Here is a 20,400-nt window from a genome sequence, read left to right on the forward strand (position 1 = left end):
AGCATAATGTTTGTGCATTTGCATAAGAGCACTGTAGTGCAAGTGCAAACGTGGGGTAAGCTGAGTTGCACAACAGGGCAGCCTTTGTATATCCGTAAGGGCTGCACTGTCATGCAACTTGGCTTGCATAGTTTCTACACTTTGTGCAACTGCGCAAATATTATGTTCCACTGCGTGCATTATGTTGCGCAGTATGTCAGCCCATATTTAGATTACACCCTTCCTCCACGCAGCTGAGAGCAGAATGTATGGCTCTTCTTCCCCCATCTCTCCTCACACCAGCCTTGTGAGGTAGGTTAGGCTGAGAGAATTCCTCACCCACTCCAGGAGAACTCAGGGTTAAAGGGCTTGAGGGTGGGAGGCACAGAAGGCACCAGAAGCTCACTTTCCCTGCAGATGTTCCATGTGGAGTTGCTGGGCACGCAAACCAGCTCATCCCCAACCAGCTCATCCCACACTGCAGCACCTTTCCAACAGTTGGTTGATATGACTGCTGCGGGGCGGGGGGAGGAGGAGGTCTCCTGTTGGTTCTAATCCACAAGGGTTTTTTATAAATTCTTATGCAGAATCCATTATCACATTTAAAAGGGCAATTTAAAAGGAAAAGGATGCAAAAGGCAAAAGGATGGGCCTTCTCCGCTGCTGCCCCGAGGCTTTGGAATGCGCTCCCTAATGAAATAAGAGCCTCCCATCTCTGACAGTTTTTTAAAAGTCTTTAAAGATGCATCTGTTCACCCAGGCTTTTAACTGATACTTTTGATTGTTTTTAATGTTGTTATAGAATATTGTTTTTAAAAAATTAAATTGGTGTGTTTTAAATTTCCTGTTTTTGTTTTTAACTTATGTTTTAATATTTTCTCTTGTTGTACACCGCCCAGAGATGTATGTTTTGGGCGGTATAAAAATATGTTTAAATAAATAAATAAATAATGTCCACTTTAAAGGAGGCATTTTTGGGCGGTATAAAAATATGTTTGAATGAATGAATAGTGTCCACTTTAAAGGAGGCATTTTGGAGCAGGTCTTCCCAACTGTAGAAAAAAAATGAGGGAGGGGATCAATGTTCATTTGTTGAACACAGCCCCGCTAGGACCTTTCTTTGCCATTGCCTTTAAATGCATGATAGCTTCAGTTTCATAGACCACATGTGTCGAATCCAGTGAACAGACAAATCTGAGACTTGGGTCCACCACTCTGCCAGTGACAGCCATCCAGCTCCTAGGCAGAGATGAAAATGTGGCCCCATTCACACGTAACACCAAACCACAGTTAAATGGGGCAGAGGTTGGAAATTCCTGTATGTCCAAATGCATAAAATCATGGTTCCACAACCAAAGCTACCTGCAGTCTCTCTTGCCATACTCCAATTTGACCCTTCAGTTTGTAGTGAGTTTCACCACTCCAACCTGAGGTTTGGGGACAGCAGTGCTACGTCCGAACACAGAAGTCGCCATAACCACAGTTTCTTGCTGTTTCTGGAACTAAAATCATAGAGGGAGCGGCCCCCACCTGCTCAGGAACACAGAGGACCGGGTCTCACGATCAGTGAGACCCGGTTTTTCCTGGTGAGCAGGAAGAGCAGGCTAAGCCTCACTTCTAACGAGGTTTTCCTCTTACCTTGCTTTCACACAACCAAAAATTGGGAGCACACACAGCTCCCAAACCTGGGTAGAACACAGTTTTTGATTGTGTGAATGGTCTCAGTGACTCTTGTATTATTTTGAATTGGATAGATTTTTATTAAAACCTATAATTCTTACATGTTTGTGTAAACTTAGCAATGTCAATATATTTTATTCTTTATCAATCTTTAGTATTTATTACTTCTTAAGGATTTTTTTTTAAATTACTTGTTGTTGGCTGTGTTCCAATATACATGTTATCACCATGTAGTCCATGTAGTTTTGACAAGCAGACACAAGAAAGTTGCTGTAAAAAGCATTTCCCATATTGTCCTGCAGTTGCAGGTTCCCTGTGCAATCTGTGGAATGCTGAATGTAAATGCACATTGACTCTGAAGCTATGTAGGGTTGCCATGTCCCCCCAGAATTTAGGGTAGCCCCTGGATTTTAGCTCCTCCACCCGGCTGCTAAATTCTACCCGGATTTACACGGATTTCAAATGCACTGCCCAGATTGCCCGGATTGTACTCTGGATCCGATCACATAGGAGGGCAGAGAAGGAGGGGAAAGTATACAAATCTATCAAATAAATAAATAAAATGCAAATTAGTTGCCACATCAGGCTTGGACTGGCCCACAGGGAAACAGGGCATATTCCAGGTGCGCCCCACCCATGGGGCGCCCTTGTGCCCTGCCGCAGTCGGCAACAGTGAATACTCCCACCTTTCAGTACCCATTCTGCTCAAAACCCAGTGCCCTCCCCACATACATTCCTCCACCCTCTCAGTGCCCCCAGTCCAGCTCTGTGCCACATAATTTGCATAATATGCAAATTAGGCCACCCAGATTTGGGAAGCTTGAATATGGCAGCCCTAAAGCTGTGCAACTGTTAATCCTTCTAGCATCAAGGCTGGTGGTCTTCTGCTTACAAAATGGAGGACAACAAAATGGGACAAAATGGAGGACAACAAAATGGGGCCACCCAGATAAGTAGTTTAGCCAGTGTGGTGTAGTGGTTAGAGTGCTGGACTAGGACCGGGGAGACCCGAGTTCAAATCCCCATTCAGCCATGAAACTAGCTGGGTGACTCTGGGCCAGTCACTTCTCTCTCAGCCTAACCTACTTCACAGGGTTGTTGTGAGGAGAAACTCAAGTATGTAGTACACCGCTCTGGGCTCCTTGGAGGAAGAGCGGGATATATCTATAACAATTGACAATAAAATTTGGCCATCCCAGGTCCTTGGGAAGGACTCGATGTCTGGATAAAACAAAACAGTCAATAACACCTGTCTGACTGTGTAAACAAGAAATAATAATAATTAATAGTGATGTCTGGGACTCCCCCAGATATGCCTTTGTGGGATGTTTCCTCTTTATTCTAAAATAATATCTTGATCCTGAATCAGATGAAAGTGTTTATTCAGTAAGAACTTACCTGCCCCCTTGCTGACCTATGTCAGAACTTGTAGCCAGATCACTGACTTTCACAACCCTATTTACTCCAGCCGTGTAATAACACCTGGAGTTATGCAGAGAGACTTTTCTCCTTATAATTATCAAAATTATGGTGATTTAGTCTTCTGGCCAATATGCAAGGGACTTTTCCAAAGATGAAACCTGCAATATAAACATCAGAATCAAGAGCAGCATGCAGCAACCTCTTGCCACAATACATGAAAGTAAATAAATAAATAAATACTTCCTGTGCCACAGAGAGTTTGGACTGAGATTTAGGGCAGGCAGGGACTCCGCTGTTATGCAGTTAAACACCATTTCAGATGAGAAGCCATGGCTGGACTCCATCTGTTTTTGTAAAGTCACTGTAGCCGTAGCTGGCAAGAGAATCTTGGCTTATTCCAATTTAGCTGGGGATGGAGTTGACAGCAGTCACAAGGGAGGTGGCTGTGACAGGCATATCCAAAATCATCCTGTTTCTGCTGCTGTTGCTTCTGCTGCTACCCCAGACAGCCTTTGGGAGGAGGCTGAAGGAACAATGTCCATGGACTGTGATAAGGGAACAAACAGAGCCATTTAATTATTACTGGCCAGGAGACCACCTCATTAGCGGGGTCATATCTTCAACTCTTGTTTCATTTCAAGAACACGTCTTTGACAAGCCTCCCTCATCTAGACTGGTATGGTAAGTAACAATGTGGTGATGGATTTGCTGCTACTCCACTTCCTTCTGCTCAAAACCTAAAATTACCCCTCATTTCCCGGGACTTCCTGCATTGTCTGGTAAAATGGCAAAACAGTTGTCCTTGTTTTGCCCCGTTTTGCCTTTAGGGGAATATTTGTGGAGTGTACCAGCACAACAGCACTACTTAATGCTAGGGTTCCCAAATTTAGATGTTGTTGGACAACAACATCTGTTGTTGGACTCCAACTCCTATCCTCCACAACCACAGTGGCCTTGGGGTGATGGCAATTGTAGTCCAAAAACATCTGGAGACCTAAGGTTGAGAACCCCTAATCTAATTCCTAACCCACCCAGCTGATTAACTTCAATTTGAGTTGTGAATTATGATGGCACCACTTAGGGTGTTGTAAAAGAATAAACATAACTTTTCCTTTTAAACCAGACCCAGATTGTGGCTAACATGGTTCTTTCGTGGTTGTCTAAGTACAAAATAGGAGGACACAGCTTCGCTCCCTTTCACACACAGATACAATGCCTATCCAGGCCTTCAACTGAGACTCAATTTTTAAAATTTTAATGTGTTATTAATGTTTTTATCTATTATGATTTTATCTTTTTATGAATTGTAAATGTGTTATCTTTTATGTTTTTAATTCTGTACACCGCCTAGAGATTTGTATACTAGGCGGTATATAAATTCAATAGATAGATAGATAGATAGATAGATAGAATATTCATTTGTAAAAGTGTCTGAAATGGTTTGAGTTCCAGATATTCAAAAGTGAATTTGAAAACTTAACTCTTCTACTGGTAGAATAAAGGTGATCTGATTGACATAGTATACTTGGATTTCCAAAACAAAGCTCCACATCAAAGGTTCTTGAGCAAACTTAGCAACATGGGATAAGGAGTCAGGTTCATGTGTGGATTGGTAACTGCTTGAAGGACAGGAAACAGAGGGTAGGAATAAATGGACAGTTTTCACAATAGAGGGAAGTAAGAAGTTGGGTCCCCCAGGGATCTGTACTGGGACCAGTACTTTTTAACTTATTCAAAATTATCTAGAAGTTGGGGTAAACAGCAAAATGGGGTACCTACTTGGGACTCTCCTACCACTTTTGCACGAGTATATAAGGTCAACTTCTTCAAAACTTCATGTGGATGGAAGGTCCCCCCACAAGTCCTGCAGAGCACACAATTCTATGCCCCACACTAGGAGTATCTACTGTTCTTGGATAGGGGTGTGCACGGAACCGGCTGGCCCAGTTCAGTTAGAGTTCGAACCGGACTCAAACCTGACCAACCACGTTAGCCCCCATTGACCCCCCCGCCGCCGGTCCAGTCCGGTCTGGGTGGGTGGGGTTTCACAAATTTATTTATTTATTTATTTGAAATTTTAAAAATAAATTTTAAATACCTCTAGCCCCTACGGGGGGCTTCCTGTAGGCCGAGGATGTGTGTGTGTCCGTGAAGGGTCCCCCTTGCCCCGCTGGCCTCTTAAATCACCGCAGTGGCCTGGGTTTTGCCCCTTTCAGGCCTCCTGGGTTTTGCCCCTTTCAGGCCTCTGTAAGTGCGCACAGTGGCCATTTTGGCTGCCACCATGCATGCGTAAATGACCTCTGCGAGGCCCTGGGCCATGCCAGGATGGAATGGGGGGGGTTGGTTCGATCCGGACTGAACTCCCAAACCTCCAGACTGGTCCACACATCCCTATTCTTGGATTTGCCTTTGCTGCCTACTCTCCTGCTGCATTGACCACGAGGATGAGCCCCTGACGGGACTCACCACAAGGTTCCATTTCTGGTCAGTGGGCAGGAGACCAGGAAAGCCTTCCTGTTTTCTCGTACTGACCATGATGGCAAGCCCTTTTTGAGACTTCCATTTTTGGTCACTGGGCAGAACAGCAGGAAGACCTATCTATTTCTTTCTCAGTTCCAGGAAGGGGTTTCCCCTCACTTTTACACAGTTTCTACTGCACATGTTTAGTTAGAAGCTCTGTTGGAATCCTCCTATCATTTTTTTATCCTCAGTCCTTCTTCTTTATTCCTGTTGAATGTTTTGTAGCTGAAGTAAAACCCTGAGGTTCTCTTCTTCTCCTGAAAGGTCTCAAAAAATATTTTTGGTCCTGCCTTCTACTGGAAAAGGAGTTAACCCCTTGCTTCCTGCTCTCTTGCTTGCCTAGCAGGAAAGAAATACCAAGGTACTGGCACATCCTGTCCCTGATCTTTGCCATCCATGAGATCAACCGGAATCCCAGGCTCTTACCCAACATCACCCTGGGCTACAACATCTTTGAGAACTATTATGACACAAGAATGACTTATGATGCTGTGGTAGACCTTCTCTCTATTGGGCAGGTGAATGTTCCAAACTACAACTGTGGGAGACAGAAGAACCTGCTGGCTGTTCTAGAAGGGGCTGAATCTGACATCTCCATCCAGATCTCAACCATGTTTGGCATCTATAAAATCCCACAGGTATGAAGGGGCAGGTGCAGGCCAGGCATCCCCAAACTGCGGCCCTCCAGATGTTGCTGAACTACAACTTCCAGCATACCCAGCCACCAAAAATTGTGTCTAGGGATGCTGGGAGTTGTAGTTCAGCAACATCTGGAGGGCCGCAGTTTGGGGATGCCTGGTGCAGGCTAATTCCACTTGCCACAACCACTTTAAAAGAAGCAATCTAGAGTATAGGCAGGGAATTACTCTTCTCTGTTACTGAGAGGATCTTCCCTCACATTTCAGTAGTTCTAATGAACACATTTCAGTGGTTCCAGTGAGATGTGGTTCCCAGGGCTCTCAGACCTGCATCCCCAGATGTCATCTCCCATCATCCATCCACCATGGTCTTTGGGCTGAAGTGGTGTCTTTTATTGGAATGCATGGTTGCCATTTACTCCTCTGAGGAAAAGTGAAATTCTGCACTTAGGAAGCTTTTGTGGGGAGGTGTAGCTCCCATTGGAGATTCCTCTTCCCCTACAGAGTGTCCAGGACCATGCACCAAGCAGTGACTTCCTTAGACCACTACAGACAAGGGAGGTGGTGAGTCCATGACCAGGCAGGGGCGACAGAAGCAGTCAGCAGCTTGCTGATATGGCCTGGTATGTCAGCCATCTTTCTAGGTATAAGTAACATATAATGTTTTGGCAACTTTTCTCAAGTTCCTTTGGCAACTTTTAAAAAGGCACTGAAGACACATTTATTCACCCAGGCTTTTTAATTAGATGTATAGTTTTAAATAATTTTAATACTGGGTTTTAAATGTTTTTAATGTTTTAAATGATTTTAATTGTAAACCACCCAGAGACATACATTTTGGGTGGTATAGAAATATTTAAAATAAAATAAAATAAACATGTTTTCCTAAAAATAAAATAAATCACACATTTCTTCCTTTCCTTACTAGGTCAGTTATGCTTTTGTTTCTCATTTCCTGAACGATAAAACTCAGTCCCCTTTTTTCTACCGGATGGTCCCCAAAGAAGAACCTCAGTATCTGGGGATTGTTAAACTGCTCCTCCATTTCAAATGGATGTGGATTGCTCTCTTTGCTGTTTACAATGACAGTGGAGAAAGGTTCATAAGGACCTTGACACCTCTGCTCACCAAGAGTGGCATTTGCATTGGCTTCTTTCAAAGCCTCCCAGAAGTGAATTCAGCTACATTTTCATTTCAAGTTCCTCGATTTCGCATTGAGAGGAAAATCAATGTATTTGTTTACTATGCTGAGAATCATTCCTTTGCAGATGGAATATTAGTTATACAAGCATTGGACAATTATTTTAAGGACATTGAGGGGAAAGTCTGGATCACAACAGCTTTGTGGGACATCACTGTGGAGTTGACATACAATAGGGCATCTTACCATCACATCCATGGCTTTTTCTCCTTCTTGGTCCAAACAAAGAAAAGGACAAACTACAATGATGTTCAGCTATTTCTTTTTGCTATGAAGCCATTTGTGGAGAAGGCATTTCATTGTTTTGATTCAAAGCATGTGTCATCTGTAAAAGGCTGGACAAGATGCAGAGAGAAAGAGAACCTGGAGACCCTGCCTCAAGAGGTACTTGAAAAAGCTTTTTCTCTAGACAGCTACAGGATTTACAATGCTGTCCAGGCTGTGGCCCATGCCTTAAATGCTGCATATTCATCCAGATCCAAGCACATGGTGATGGTGGCTGGAGACAAGTTGAAACACCAGAGGCTGCAGCCATGGCAGGTATGCTTTTTTTTCCTTTCCAGAGAGGCCTGCTGAAAAATTGCAGTCACTTATCCAATTCCAGAAGTCTGTTTTATTTTACTTTCACATTTCTATGCTGCCTTTCACTAAAATGGACTCAAATATGCTTGCTCATCCATCCATCCATTTAAGAGTGTTTCTGTTGAAATGCAGTATAGAAACACTCTAAAAGTGGTTTTACATAGGAGAAGAAATGAGAAGAAGTTTCCTTTTCCCAAAAGGTTAATCACGTTCAGAGGCTCAGTTAGGGGCATCTTGTTAGGGGATCCTTCTCCATGGTGTGAAACCTCTTGCCTTGAGTGATCTGCTTGGCAACTAGTCTTACAGCTTTTCAGAATTTGCTAAAGACCTGGCTTTTCCAACAGTCCTTGTTGTTAGTATGAAGAATAACAAGCAGTCCTTGTAATTAGTATGAAGAATATTTTAATACCAGTGTCCAACAAAGCTGTGCACATAGTAAAAGAAGTGAGAAGATTATCTCTGTCCCCAAAGGACTTGCAATATTAAAACAGGCAAAGATAAGCACCAGAAATCAGGACTTGTTCAAGTCTAATGGAAGCAGGAAAAAAGAAGGGTAGGTACCAAAATACAGTCCCAAAAACCCAATAACAATTAATTACCTAGCTGATAATAAGATATATTGTAATATCAGTAGAATGAGAAAATATACTGCAGTAAAAGATAGAAATGCAGTTTAAGTGACCCTATGGATAATGATACTATTGACAAAAAACGGAGACTTGTAGCACTCAAACAAAGTTTTAAAAACCTCCTCAGTCAAATGAAATATCTAATATTCCATTCACTATATTGTTAGTTGTAAACATATCTCAAAGTCCTTCTAAAATCCAAAAAGGAAATAATCATCTTGAAGTCCACTCAATATATTAACAATGTCTCAATCTTCAGATGAGGTAGTTTGTCCACATCAGACGTTGGAAAGTCTAATGGGTGCCCAAGGCAATAGACAATGAACCATCCCCAATTCCATGGTGCACGGAGTGCAGTCTTTCCACCTTCCTGTGCTCTGTACACTGGCAAACAGGGTATCCACCACCCATTCAAATCTCAAAGCTTTCCTTCTCCATGGCACAATGCTTTGCCACCACCTCCAATCTGCCGCCTGAGGTGATGGCCTCACTGAGTCTCATGGTAGGGCCAGCCCTCCCAGCAACAGCCACTGGAGAGATGCTGTGCTGCACTGAACAGGGACAATTGCTCTCCTCTTGCAAAATACAAAGGAGTTGCCACTACAAAAGGTGTTTCATTGCCCAGTTAGCAGGAATAGATTTGTTATGTTACATTTCTGGCTCTCATTAATATAACAAAACAACAACAACAACAACAACTTGAACACCATCTTGACACCTTGCGCATCAATAAAATTACAACACATCAACTACAGAAGGCCACACTACTCGGGACATCACAAATACTACGACTATATCTTTAATTTTTCTTTAGTTATCCTAGACCCTTGGAAAGGGCCCAATAATTAAAGTACCAAATCCAGTCAATAACGTCTGATAAACTGTGTGTAAATATAATAATAATAATAATAATAATAATAATAGTAAGAAAACAGACAAACATCTGCCACACAATACACCAGATATAACTGTAGTTGAGAAGAAAGAAAAACAAGTTAAAATAATCGACATAGCAATACCAGGGGATAGCAGAATAGAAGAAAAAGAAATAGAAAAAATCACCAAATACAAAGATCTACAAATTGAAATTGAAAGGCTGTGGCAGAAAAAGACCAAAATAATCCCAGTGGTCATTGGCGCCCTGGGTGCAATTCCAAAAGACCTTGAGGAGCACCTCAACACCAAAGGGGCCACAGAAATCACCATCAGCCAATTACAAAAAACAGCTTTACTGGGAACAGCCTATATTCTGTGACGATATTTATAACAACAGCAACAACATTGACAATAAAATTCTGGCATCCCAGGTCCTTAGGAAGGACTAGATGTCTGGATAAAACAAACCAGTCAATAACACCTGTCTGACTGTAAAATAATAATAGTAATAATAATAATAGTAATAAAAACAACAAAAACAATAATACATATAGCACATTTACTCTCTTATTATCATGACTTGATATTTATTGCTGCAATTTGTGCTGTTTTAGATTATTATTTTCTTTTGTAATGTTTGTTAATCAAATTTAAAAATCAGCCAGTCATGCTGTGCTAAGAGTTTCCTGATCTGCATTCAAACTATCACAAGGATCCTGGTTAAAAAGTTAATCAGGATTAGTGAGCCCAGCAGAGCTGATTGTGTGAAAACAAAATTTCAGGGCAATTCTGGTCAAACTGCTCCAGATAACCAGCATTTAACCAGGAAATATAACCAGGGCTTTAAACTTTAAAAAGTTTAACTTTTAAACTTTTTAAAAAAAATTTAAGAGCTGCCCTGAGCTGCCTCTGACTGGATAGGTGGCATATACTGTAAAGTCTCTAAAACAAAATAAAATAACAATAGCCAGCATGTTTCCTTGTTATCTAAATAACGCTTCTCTTTTCTAGATGCATTATTTCTTAAGAAACTGGCCATTTTACAATGTTTCCATGGATGGAATATATTTGGATCAGAACGGGGACCTGGCCGCTGACTTTGATATTGTGAACTGGGTGGTGTTTCCTAACACATCTGTTGTAAGAGTGAAATTTGGGAGTTTAGAGAGACAAGGATCCCCAGAACTAAAGGTCAGCATTGACCAGGATGCAATTGTGTGGCCCAAATGGCTTAACCAGGTAGGGGAAACTATTTATTCCATCTTATCCTGACATCCTTTAAGCTCTAATAATACATATGATGATACTATCTATGACACAAAAAGTGAGGACTCCTTCCCTATTATGTGAGAAGATAGTAACAGAGGGAATAAGAATGGAACAAATGCAGAAAAGAGCACAATGACAAACATGAATAGAGATGGGCCAGCAACCAAGGAGAAGATTGGGCTCCACCAAGCCGGAGAGGGCGTTTAGGAGCAACCGTGTCAACAGCCTGGGCTGTCTCTCCATTCTAGAGATCGACCAGGGCCTCAACAGGGTCACCAGCTCTGGACAGTGGAAACTCCCCGAGGGCCGTCTGGAATCCAAGCGGATCCATAAGCCTCCGGGGGCGGACCATCCTAATCGGCCCACCACCCCTGCAGAGGGCAGACGGAGCAGTCAAACTAAACCCCACCAGATGATGATCTGTCCATGACAAAGGAGTGATCTTAAATTCCCCCACCTCCAGATCATTTATTTCCTGGTCTGCAAAAACCAGATCCAGAGTGTGTCCCGCCATGTGGGTAGGGCCCGATACCAACTGAGACAGGCCCATGGTTGCCAGGGAGGCCATGAAGTCCTGAGCCGCACCCACTAGGGGGGTCTCAGCGTGGACATTGAAATCCCCCAAAACAATAAGCCTGGGGGAACCCAAAGCCACCTCCGAGACCACCCCCGCCAGCTCAGGTAGGGAGACTGAAATGCAGCGGGGTGGTTGGTACACCAGCAGAATCCCCAGCCTATCTCGGAGGCCCACCCTCAAGGACAAACACTCGAAATTCTGAGATTGCCTGACCGGGCACCTGGAAACGGGGAGAGTCTCTCGAAAGATTACTGCAACGCCTCCTCCCCGACCCTCAAGGCGGGGCTGTTGCACGATCTGGAAACCTGGAGGGCAGAGCTGAGAGCAAAGGCGTAACGATCGGGGGGGCAGGGGGGGCACGTGCCCCCGGCGCCATCTTTGCTGGTCACGTGGGGGGCGCTGCCATGACCCCTGCCAATCCCAAATTTAAAAAAAAAAAATTATGCAAAAAACGTGCCGCGGTGCCCAGGCAACCCTCACTTCCGGCTTCCATGCGACTTCCGCCTGCATACAGAGTGGCAGAATGCAGCCACTCTGTATGTGGGGGAAAGTCACATGGAAGCCGGAAGTGAGGGTTGCATCACTTCCGGCTTCCATGCGACTTTCCCCCCTGCATACAGAGTGGCAGAATGCAGCCACTCTGTATGTGGGGGAAAGTCGCATGGAAGCCGGAAGTGAGGGTTGCCTGGGCACGTCGGGAGACAAGACAAGGTGGCGGGAACGCTGAGAGCCCTCCAGCTGGAGGCTGGAGAGAGAAGCTGCTCGCTCGGAGGCAAAGCCCAGTCCAGGAGCAGTAAGTAAGGGAGCCCTGGCGGCGCCCCTATGTATTCCGCACAGGGGCTGGCGGAGGGAGCAACCTACCCACTCCCCGCTGTCTAGATTCCCAAATCTTCTGCGAAAAGGCGGGAAAGGGGGCAGAAGCAGGGAGCCTGCCTGCTGCAGAACCGTGTTTGCATTTGTTGGAGCAGCCATAAACAAACAAAAAAACCCAACACAACCCACCCACCCCCACACTAAAAATAAAAAGCCTGGCAAAATAGATACGTTTTCAGAAGCTTCGTAAAGGACAGAAGGAAGGGAGCATTAGACATTTTTGAGTTCCAGATCAAATGCACTCTGTGTATGCTCCAAGGCATTCTGTTTAATTTCATTTGTTCTTGGCTGAGCTTTGCCATGAAAAACAGGCACCGGGGCTAAGACCTCATGAGCAATGGTCAAAATAAGCTCAGCCAGTGATTTGTAAAAGCACTTAGGAACTCGAATAAATCTAGAGGGAGCACTCCAAACTTTACTGGCTTGGAAAGCATTAAAAAAATAACACTTGTCTTGCTTTCTGTGGGCAGAAGATAGATGTTTAGTCCACTGGCTTAGCTGAGTGTGGTAAGACTGTGGGGTAAGGGGGGCGGCAGCAATGTTTATGAGGGCTTCAGTTCATAGCCCACCATTAACTATAGTTAATAAGAGCTAAATATATCATTTTACTATAAGGCTTCATATTATTTTACTATATCAGTGTCCTTGTCATTGATATATTCAAGCAACTACATATGGAAACAAAGTGGTATGTGACCTGTATTAACAAATGTCTCTTTGTGGTTTAGTTATTGTGGGGCTTTAAGATTGTTCTTTAGCCATAACTGGCACAAGTTAATGCGCATACAAACCTGCAATCTATCCACTATAACCCAAAATGTGTCACTAAAAATTATGAAGGTGCTGCTCAGTATATCTTGGTTTTAATACGATGTGTACTGATTGCTGCTAGATGCATTTTCCCAGAAAGTGATTTTGTTGCTTTAAACACAGGCTGAAGTATTCATAAAGAGTACAGGGTTACACATTGCAGTGATTGTATGGCAGTGAGTGGGGATTTAGTGCTACCAACACTGTGTTTATTAAAGACAGTAATCGCCATGAAATTTAATGGAATACTGCTGTCATCCAGATATCTGGCTACTTAAAAAGAACATAGGAACATAGGAAGCTGCCATATACTGAGTCAGACCATTGGTCTGTCTAGCTCACTATTGTCTTCACAGACTGGCAGCGCCTTCTCCAAGAAGAATTTACAATGACTCCCAATACTACTCCTACACCTGCCTCCTACTTTCACTTACTGTAGCTTTTCTCATTACACTGTCACTTAGTGAAAGGCATACAAATGGAGGAAGCACTAAGTGACTACTATGAAGAAATACCTACACGTAAAGTGCTATCTAATGAATAATATAAAAAGTTAAAATAAAAACACATTCAAATCTCTTTTAGCAACAGTGGATTCTAATTGTTGCTCAAACAGATTAACAGATTAACAAGCATAACTTTCAGATAAATTAATATTTGAATTTATGGTGTACCTTCAAAATTGCATGGCCTCCTGAATACACAGATATTTTGTAATAGCCCTAATCACAGGGGTGTGGCTTGAGGCCAGATAGCTGAGTTTGTGTTTATAGAGGATCACTTTCTGTACCAGGCAGAATGTGAGCATAGGCAGGCACTGGTGGAAGAGTAGATTACGTGACAGTCAGATGTATGTTGGGGGGGCCGTGGGGGGGGCGGCGGCGGGGGGGCGCAATTTCAGTGCTTGCCCTGGGCGCCGTTTTCCCTAGTTACGCCTCTGGCTGAGAGAGACCAACCCCACCCAGCGCATCCAACCAGGTCTCTGTCACACATACCAGGTCAGCACGCTCATCCACAATCAAATCGTGAATGAGAGATGTTTTTGCATTAACTGACCTGGCATTCAGCAGCAGCACCCTAATCCTCGAGGGAGTGTTCTCAGAGCTCCCTGGGGTCAGAGGGTTGGGAGAAGGGCCGGAAAAAGGAACAGGCCTCAATTGCCTGGACCGATTTCCCCTGTAACGGCCTGGCCAACTCCCACCGCCATACCTCCCTCTGCCCGCTACCTGTGATATTGCTGCCCCAACTCCATACCCAATTTTTCGCTCTCCCAGACACATCTCCCCAGACTAACCCACCACGGCTTCTTGGCTTAATAAAAACCAGAACCAGACTTGCATAATCTCCTGCTAGCTTCTTAATTGCGGGAAGACGGATCTTCAGGGCAGAAGGAAAGAGATCTTCTGGGCCCCAGGCAGCTCGCCTCACGGCAGAGAGCCACAAGGACGAGAGCCCTTGTGCTCTCGCCCTTTGGCTCGTGCCAAGAGGCTCGCGCCCTTGGGCCAGCCTGCCCTATATAGCAGCAGAAAAAAGCCCCAGCTGCAGCCCAAGGAGATGTTACAGACCTGAGGAAAGGTGGGGCAGAGACAAAGACAGCACAGTCAGTCAGTGCCCCACCCATGCTGTTCCTTCTGTCTTCTTCCCCCCCAGATGTGGGTGGGTGGGTGGTGCCCTCCAAAAGCCTTTAGGTCCAGGCTCCAAAATTACCTAGGTGCACCTCTGAGAGCCAGGACAAAGCCAGAGGTCATGTAATCTTCTCTGTAGGTGTGCTGCATTAGTCTGGATATCAGCCACTGTCCTTTAGGATGGCGGTGATCATTCATTCCTTGAGCATGGACTTAGGACATTTCTCTCATTCAGAACATTGGTGGCCCTCTCCAATAAACAAAGGGGAATATTCCCAAAAGGGAATAGGAAGGTCCCTCCTCTTCCTTTTTGTACAGCCCTGGTAACAGCCAGCATGGTCTAGTGGTTAAAGTGTTGAACTAGGATTGAGAAGACTCAGATTCAAATCCCCACTCAGCCATGTGACACACTCCTGGTGACTCTGGGCCAGTCACCTATCTCTCAGCCTAACCTATCCTACGGAATTGTGGTGAGGATAAACATATCCATGCACACTGCTCTAGGCTCTTCAGAGGAAAAGCAGGATAAAAATGTAAAAGTAAAGTAAGTAAGTAAATGCTGTAGCATGGCCACCAAAAAGGCCCCGTTCCTCATGGCCTTTTCAGAAGTGGGCCAGAAATCAAGGCCTGATGCTCTGATGCTGAGCTTAGAGCTCTGGCAGGTTCATATGGAGATAGGCCATCCTTGAAGTAGGGATGTGCACGAACCGATCCACAGGCCATGTTAGAGGCCTGCGAACCGGTTCGCATGTTGCCCGGTCCAGCGGTCCGACGCCGGGTTAGGGGGTGTTGCTTTAAGGGCGAGGGGGTTGTACTTACCCCTCGCGCGCTCCATTTTTAAGTAAAATCTTCGGGGCGGCAGCGTTCCTCCCTGCCGCCCCTGCCCCCTTGTTGACTGCAAAACGCGGAAGTAACATCTGTGCATGCGCACGCGCTGCGCAGTGTGTATGATGTGTGCAGCGCACGCATGCGTGCATCAGCGGTGCGCGCATGCGCGGACGTTACTTCCGTGTTTTGCAGTCAACAAGGGGGCAGGGGTGGCAGGGAGGAACACTGCCGCCCCGAAGATTTTACTTAAAAATGGAGCGCCGGAGGGGGGAAAGTGGCAGGAGTAAGTATAACCCCCCCGCCCTTAAAGCAGCAACCCCACCCTGGTGTCGGACCGCACCTCCGCAGTCCGTGCACATCCATACCTTGAAGTAGACTAGCCCCCAAATACTGGGATTTTCTCATAGACATTGTCTCAGTTCTTTGTATGAGGCATGCTTCTCTATGTGAATATATCTATGGACTGGCTTGGGGGTGGAGTCACAGTTTGTTTGTCAGCGGGGAGGAAGCCTTAAAAAGCTTACCTCCCCACAGACGATCCTTGTTGCTAGTCTGGGCACAGAGACTGCGCACCCTGACGTGCAGCTTCCTCCTCAGGCAGTGCAGAGATCGAGGTGCCAGGAGGCATCGCCCCCCAGAACCCCCATAATGCACTGCGTGAGCACATCCAAAGCCTCCCCGAAGCCAGCTGGGAGCCCCGCAATCTGCCAGCCCTGGCTGCAAGCAGAAGATTACAAAAATGAGGTTAGGATAGTGGCTGGCTTAACAGGTTTGCCACCGAGGCACCACCAGGATCTAGACCAGGCTTGGCTTTAGCCCGGTTATGCCTGCACGTGAAAACAGCCTCGGTGACTCACTTCCCTTTAAAAAATGTCCCCTAACACATGTTCCTTGATCGTCTTTGTCTTTGTGATTAGAACTTGCCTCATTCCAGGTGCACTGAAAGCTGTCGCCCTGGATATGCCAAGGTGATTCTGGAAGGAATGCCAGTTTGCTGCTATGATTGTACTGCATGTACAGAAGGGACAATCTCCACACTGGAAGGTAGGTGACTTCAGGAGATTCCAAGGGAAAGACGCCAAAGAATAAGAGCTTTTTGACAGTGGGACAGTAGTTGGCATACGGCACAACTGTTTGTCAGCCTAATAGCACTGCGTGCACTTAAGCTGTGCCAGTTATGCAAGCTGCAGAAATGAAAAATGTGTACAAATGACATCGCATGAGATTACGCCCATTATTTCCAAGGGCTCTTCTCCTCATTTAATGTCATTTGTGCAATGTTTGCATTTGCACAACTAGCATGCAGGCATTGTTACTGGGCTGTTGTACCAGCTCTCTTGACCCGCTCTCCCAGCAGACGAGCAGTAGCTCATTGCTGGGCAGCCAATCCAGCCACCCAGACAAGCAACGGCTTCGGTTGGGTGCTCCCGCACCCAGCTGTGGCTTGCTTGGGAGCTCCGGGGGTCGGAGAAAGGGGAGCCCCAACTCCCAGAGCCCCGGGGATGCACTGTTGAAGTGCACGGTGCAATCCAGGGGGGTGGGCTCTCCTCTCACGTCAACCCGAGTGTGTCTGCTGCGGCTGCAAGAAACCGCGGCTGACACACTATTCGAAAAACAAGGTTAACTAATCACTTGCTCCATTAACCTCATTTTAGGGGGTGGGGTATTTAAGTAGGCTAGCTGCCGTTGAACCACCGGGCTTGCCCACAAGCCTGGTAGTTCTCACGATCAATGGAAATCAGACTGGGCTCCCTTGGCCACCCTTCCATCGATCATGAGAATAGTCCTATAGACTGGGCCAATTCATATCATGCTTGTTCTACCAGCCCCAGTATATACTATCAGGACATGCATGCATTGTAAGTGTGCACATCATTTGCCCCTTCTGGTGTACCGGGGTGCCTCTCCCTAGCCATATGGGAGGGAAGTTCAAAAAAACTGCTTTGATCCTGTTGTGTCCTTCATTTAATCTAACAGAACATATACTTGTATAGGTATGTTACACATACAGTAGTGAGAATGAAGTTACTCTTGTTCTTTTCAGATGCAAACCAATGCAATAGGTGTCCAAATGACCAGCATGCAAACAGAGAACGAGATCAATGTGTTCCCAAGGTTTTAACATTCCTGGTTCTTGAAGAATTGTTGGGGATCAGCCTAGCTTCTGTGGCTCTGTTCTTATCCATAACCACAGGTTTGGTATTAGGAATCCTCATTAAATACATGGAAACTCCAGTAGTCAGAGCCAACAACCGAGACCTCTCCTACATTCTCCTCGTCTCCCTCCTGCTTTCTTTCTTGTCCTCCTTCCTATTCATTGGTCGGCCCCAAAAGGTGACCTGCCTTCTCCGACAAACTGCCTTCAGCATCATCTTCACAGTTGCTGTCTCTTCTGTGTTGGCCAAGACCATCACTGTGGTGGTTGCATTCATGGCCACCAAGCCAGGGAACAGGATGAGGAGATGGCTGGGGAAGAGTTTGGCCAACTCCATTGTCATTTCCTGTTCCAGTATTCAAATTATCATTTGCATTATCTGGCTGGGGAGCTTTTCTCCCTTCCCAGATTCTGACATGCATTCCCAGCCTGAACACATCATCCTTCAATGCAATGAAGGGTCTGTCACCATGTTTTATAGTGCCCTTGGCTACATGGGTTTCCTGGCTGTCATCTGTTTCATGGTAGCTTTCCTAGCCAGGAAGCTACCTGGGGCATTCAATGAAGCCAAGTTGATCACCTTCAGCATGTTGGTCTTCTGCAGTGTTTGGGTGTCCTTTGTGCCCACCTACCTGAGCACAAAAGGGAAATACATGGTGGCTGTGCAGATCTTCTCCATCCTGGCCTCCAGTGCTGGTTTGCTGGGTTGCATCTTTATTCCAAAATGCTACATCATTGTACTGAGGCCTCACCTGAACACAAAGGAGCATCTAATGATTAAAGATGGCATCTGAGTCTCAGTATATTCTTTCAACTTTGGCTTTTGATGGCCAGCTCAATAGAAATGAGATCAACATACTTGTATTAGGAATTCATGCCCTTGGATGTTTTCATCTCCTTTCCCCTCCATCTTGAAATAAAGTAGCAATTAACAATAAAAGTAAGTTCACCATGGCACAGGAATGGCCACCACCCATTTCATTCATATTTGGAAAGTGTCTAGTAATTGTATGTCTTGGTTCTTTATCACTTCCTTGGATATATCCAAGGTATCACTTAATACAAGTATTTACACATTTTCTTTTTATTTTATTTTTTAATGTAGTTTAACAGATGAGGATGGGAAGATTTTCTGCTGGGGTCCATGGGTTACTTTCAGAGCTGTAGCTATAATTGTGCAGATGGGTTCAAAGAACCTGGGCCTCCCAGCTCCTAAGGGCCACCCCAGCTCCACCCCTCCCTATTTCCATCATTATTGCAAACACAGGCCCCCTCTCCCCTAGCTACACCTTTGGTTACCTGTATTAAAAATCCTGTATATGCTAGGACTTATATATAAATAGCAATAGCAATAGCACTTACATTTATATACCGCTCTATAGCCGGAGCTCTCTAAGCGGTTTACAATGATTTTAGCATATTGCCCCCAACATTCTGGGTAAACTACTATTGAAGAATGATCCAGAATCAGAACAGGTGAAAGACTGCATGATAAAATGGATGCAGAACTTTAATAGGACAATAGAGATGCAACAGTGGGCATTTCAATGCAAAGTGAATATAAAATTTATAGTGAACAGTACTCTAAGGGAAAATTGGTATAAAATGTACCTGTGTTGGTATATTACTCCAGTAATGATCTCAAAGATGGACAATTAATACCCTGGAGACTGTTGGAAATGCATGGAGAAGAAAGGTACCTATAATCATATGTGGTGGACATGTAAAAAAAGTCCAAAATTTTGGAAAACAATACATTTGAAGATGCAGCAAATCTTGCATATAGATTTTCCTTTTCTTCCAGAAATTTTACTAAACCGCATATTCCTGCAAAACACACGGAACTTTCTTTATATATGATAATGGCGGCAAAAATCCTTTATGCTTCCTGTTGGAAAACAAATCTGATTCTGACATTAGATGATTGGCAACTCAAACTTTGAGAATATGCATCAGTGGCTAAAATTACTGCATATACTAAGAATAAATCTGAAGACATTTTTCTTTCAGACATGGGAATCATTTATTCAATATAATATATTGCAGGGTTTGGTATCTCATCCGAGATTTGGTTTTTCTTTGTAGAGAAATTTAAGGCAGACTGTTATGTATAGATAGTAGGAGCATCAATTAATTATTAGTTTTTTAACTTTTGCAGTTATATTTTTTTTCAGTGTAGTGGAAGGAGGGGAGAAAGATTTCAGTTGAAAGAATTCTGGTTGGTGTATACAGATTGTAATGAGAATCATTGTATTTCCTTTGCTTGATTATTTTATTTTATTTTATTTTTTCTATTTTTCTGTCTTCTTATGTCTCTTGTTTGTACTTCTGATAAAACAATTAAAAAAATTTTTTTAATCGTATGTGTAGATTTCAAGGTGTTGCAAAGCACCTAAGTGTAGCCTGTGGTGATTGGCTTGTAAGCACTGTCAATCAAGAACTTAAACTTAGGAACCTCCTCTGGAGAGGGGCTTTGGAATGGAGTGAACAGGTGGCTATCAAATTCAGTTGGAGTTAACTGACAGATGCAGAGAGAGACAGTTAGGGCTAGAGAGAGGATCTCTGGTTAGGGTCTCTAGGACAGGACTGAGGGTGGAATTGGGAGGTTGGTGGGCAGGTTTTACACACCAGGCATGACCTCTGTAAAGCAAGTTTGACTATCAAATGTAAATTTTGGTAGTGTATGAGCCACCTAATGGTGCAGCAGGAAAGCAACCTGCCTAGAGAGCAGGAGGC

At 44.5% G+C, this 20,400-nt stretch overlaps 1 protein-coding gene across 1 annotated transcript; it reads left to right on the forward strand.

The window, feature by feature from the left end:
* The first annotated feature begins 244 nt into the window (after positions 1 to 244).
* LOC128343891 (vomeronasal type-2 receptor 26-like) lies at positions 245 to 20,027 on the forward strand. The gene is made up of 6 exons (XM_053293327.1): positions 245 to 291; positions 5,945 to 6,239; positions 7,168 to 7,980; positions 10,539 to 10,766; positions 16,427 to 16,553; positions 17,554 to 20,027. Exons 1-6 carry the CDS (start codon positions 245 to 247, stop codon positions 18,456 to 18,458), a joined length of 2,415 nt encoding a protein of 804 aa, XP_053149302.1. The 3' UTR covers positions 18,459 to 20,027.
* Positions 20,028 to 20,400: the final 373 nt, after the last annotated feature.

This window comes from Hemicordylus capensis, chromosome 2, assembly GCF_027244095.1.
Source record: "Hemicordylus capensis ecotype Gifberg chromosome 2, rHemCap1.1.pri, whole genome shotgun sequence".
Classification (NCBI taxonomy): Eukaryota; Metazoa; Chordata; class Lepidosauria; order Squamata; family Cordylidae; genus Hemicordylus; species Hemicordylus capensis.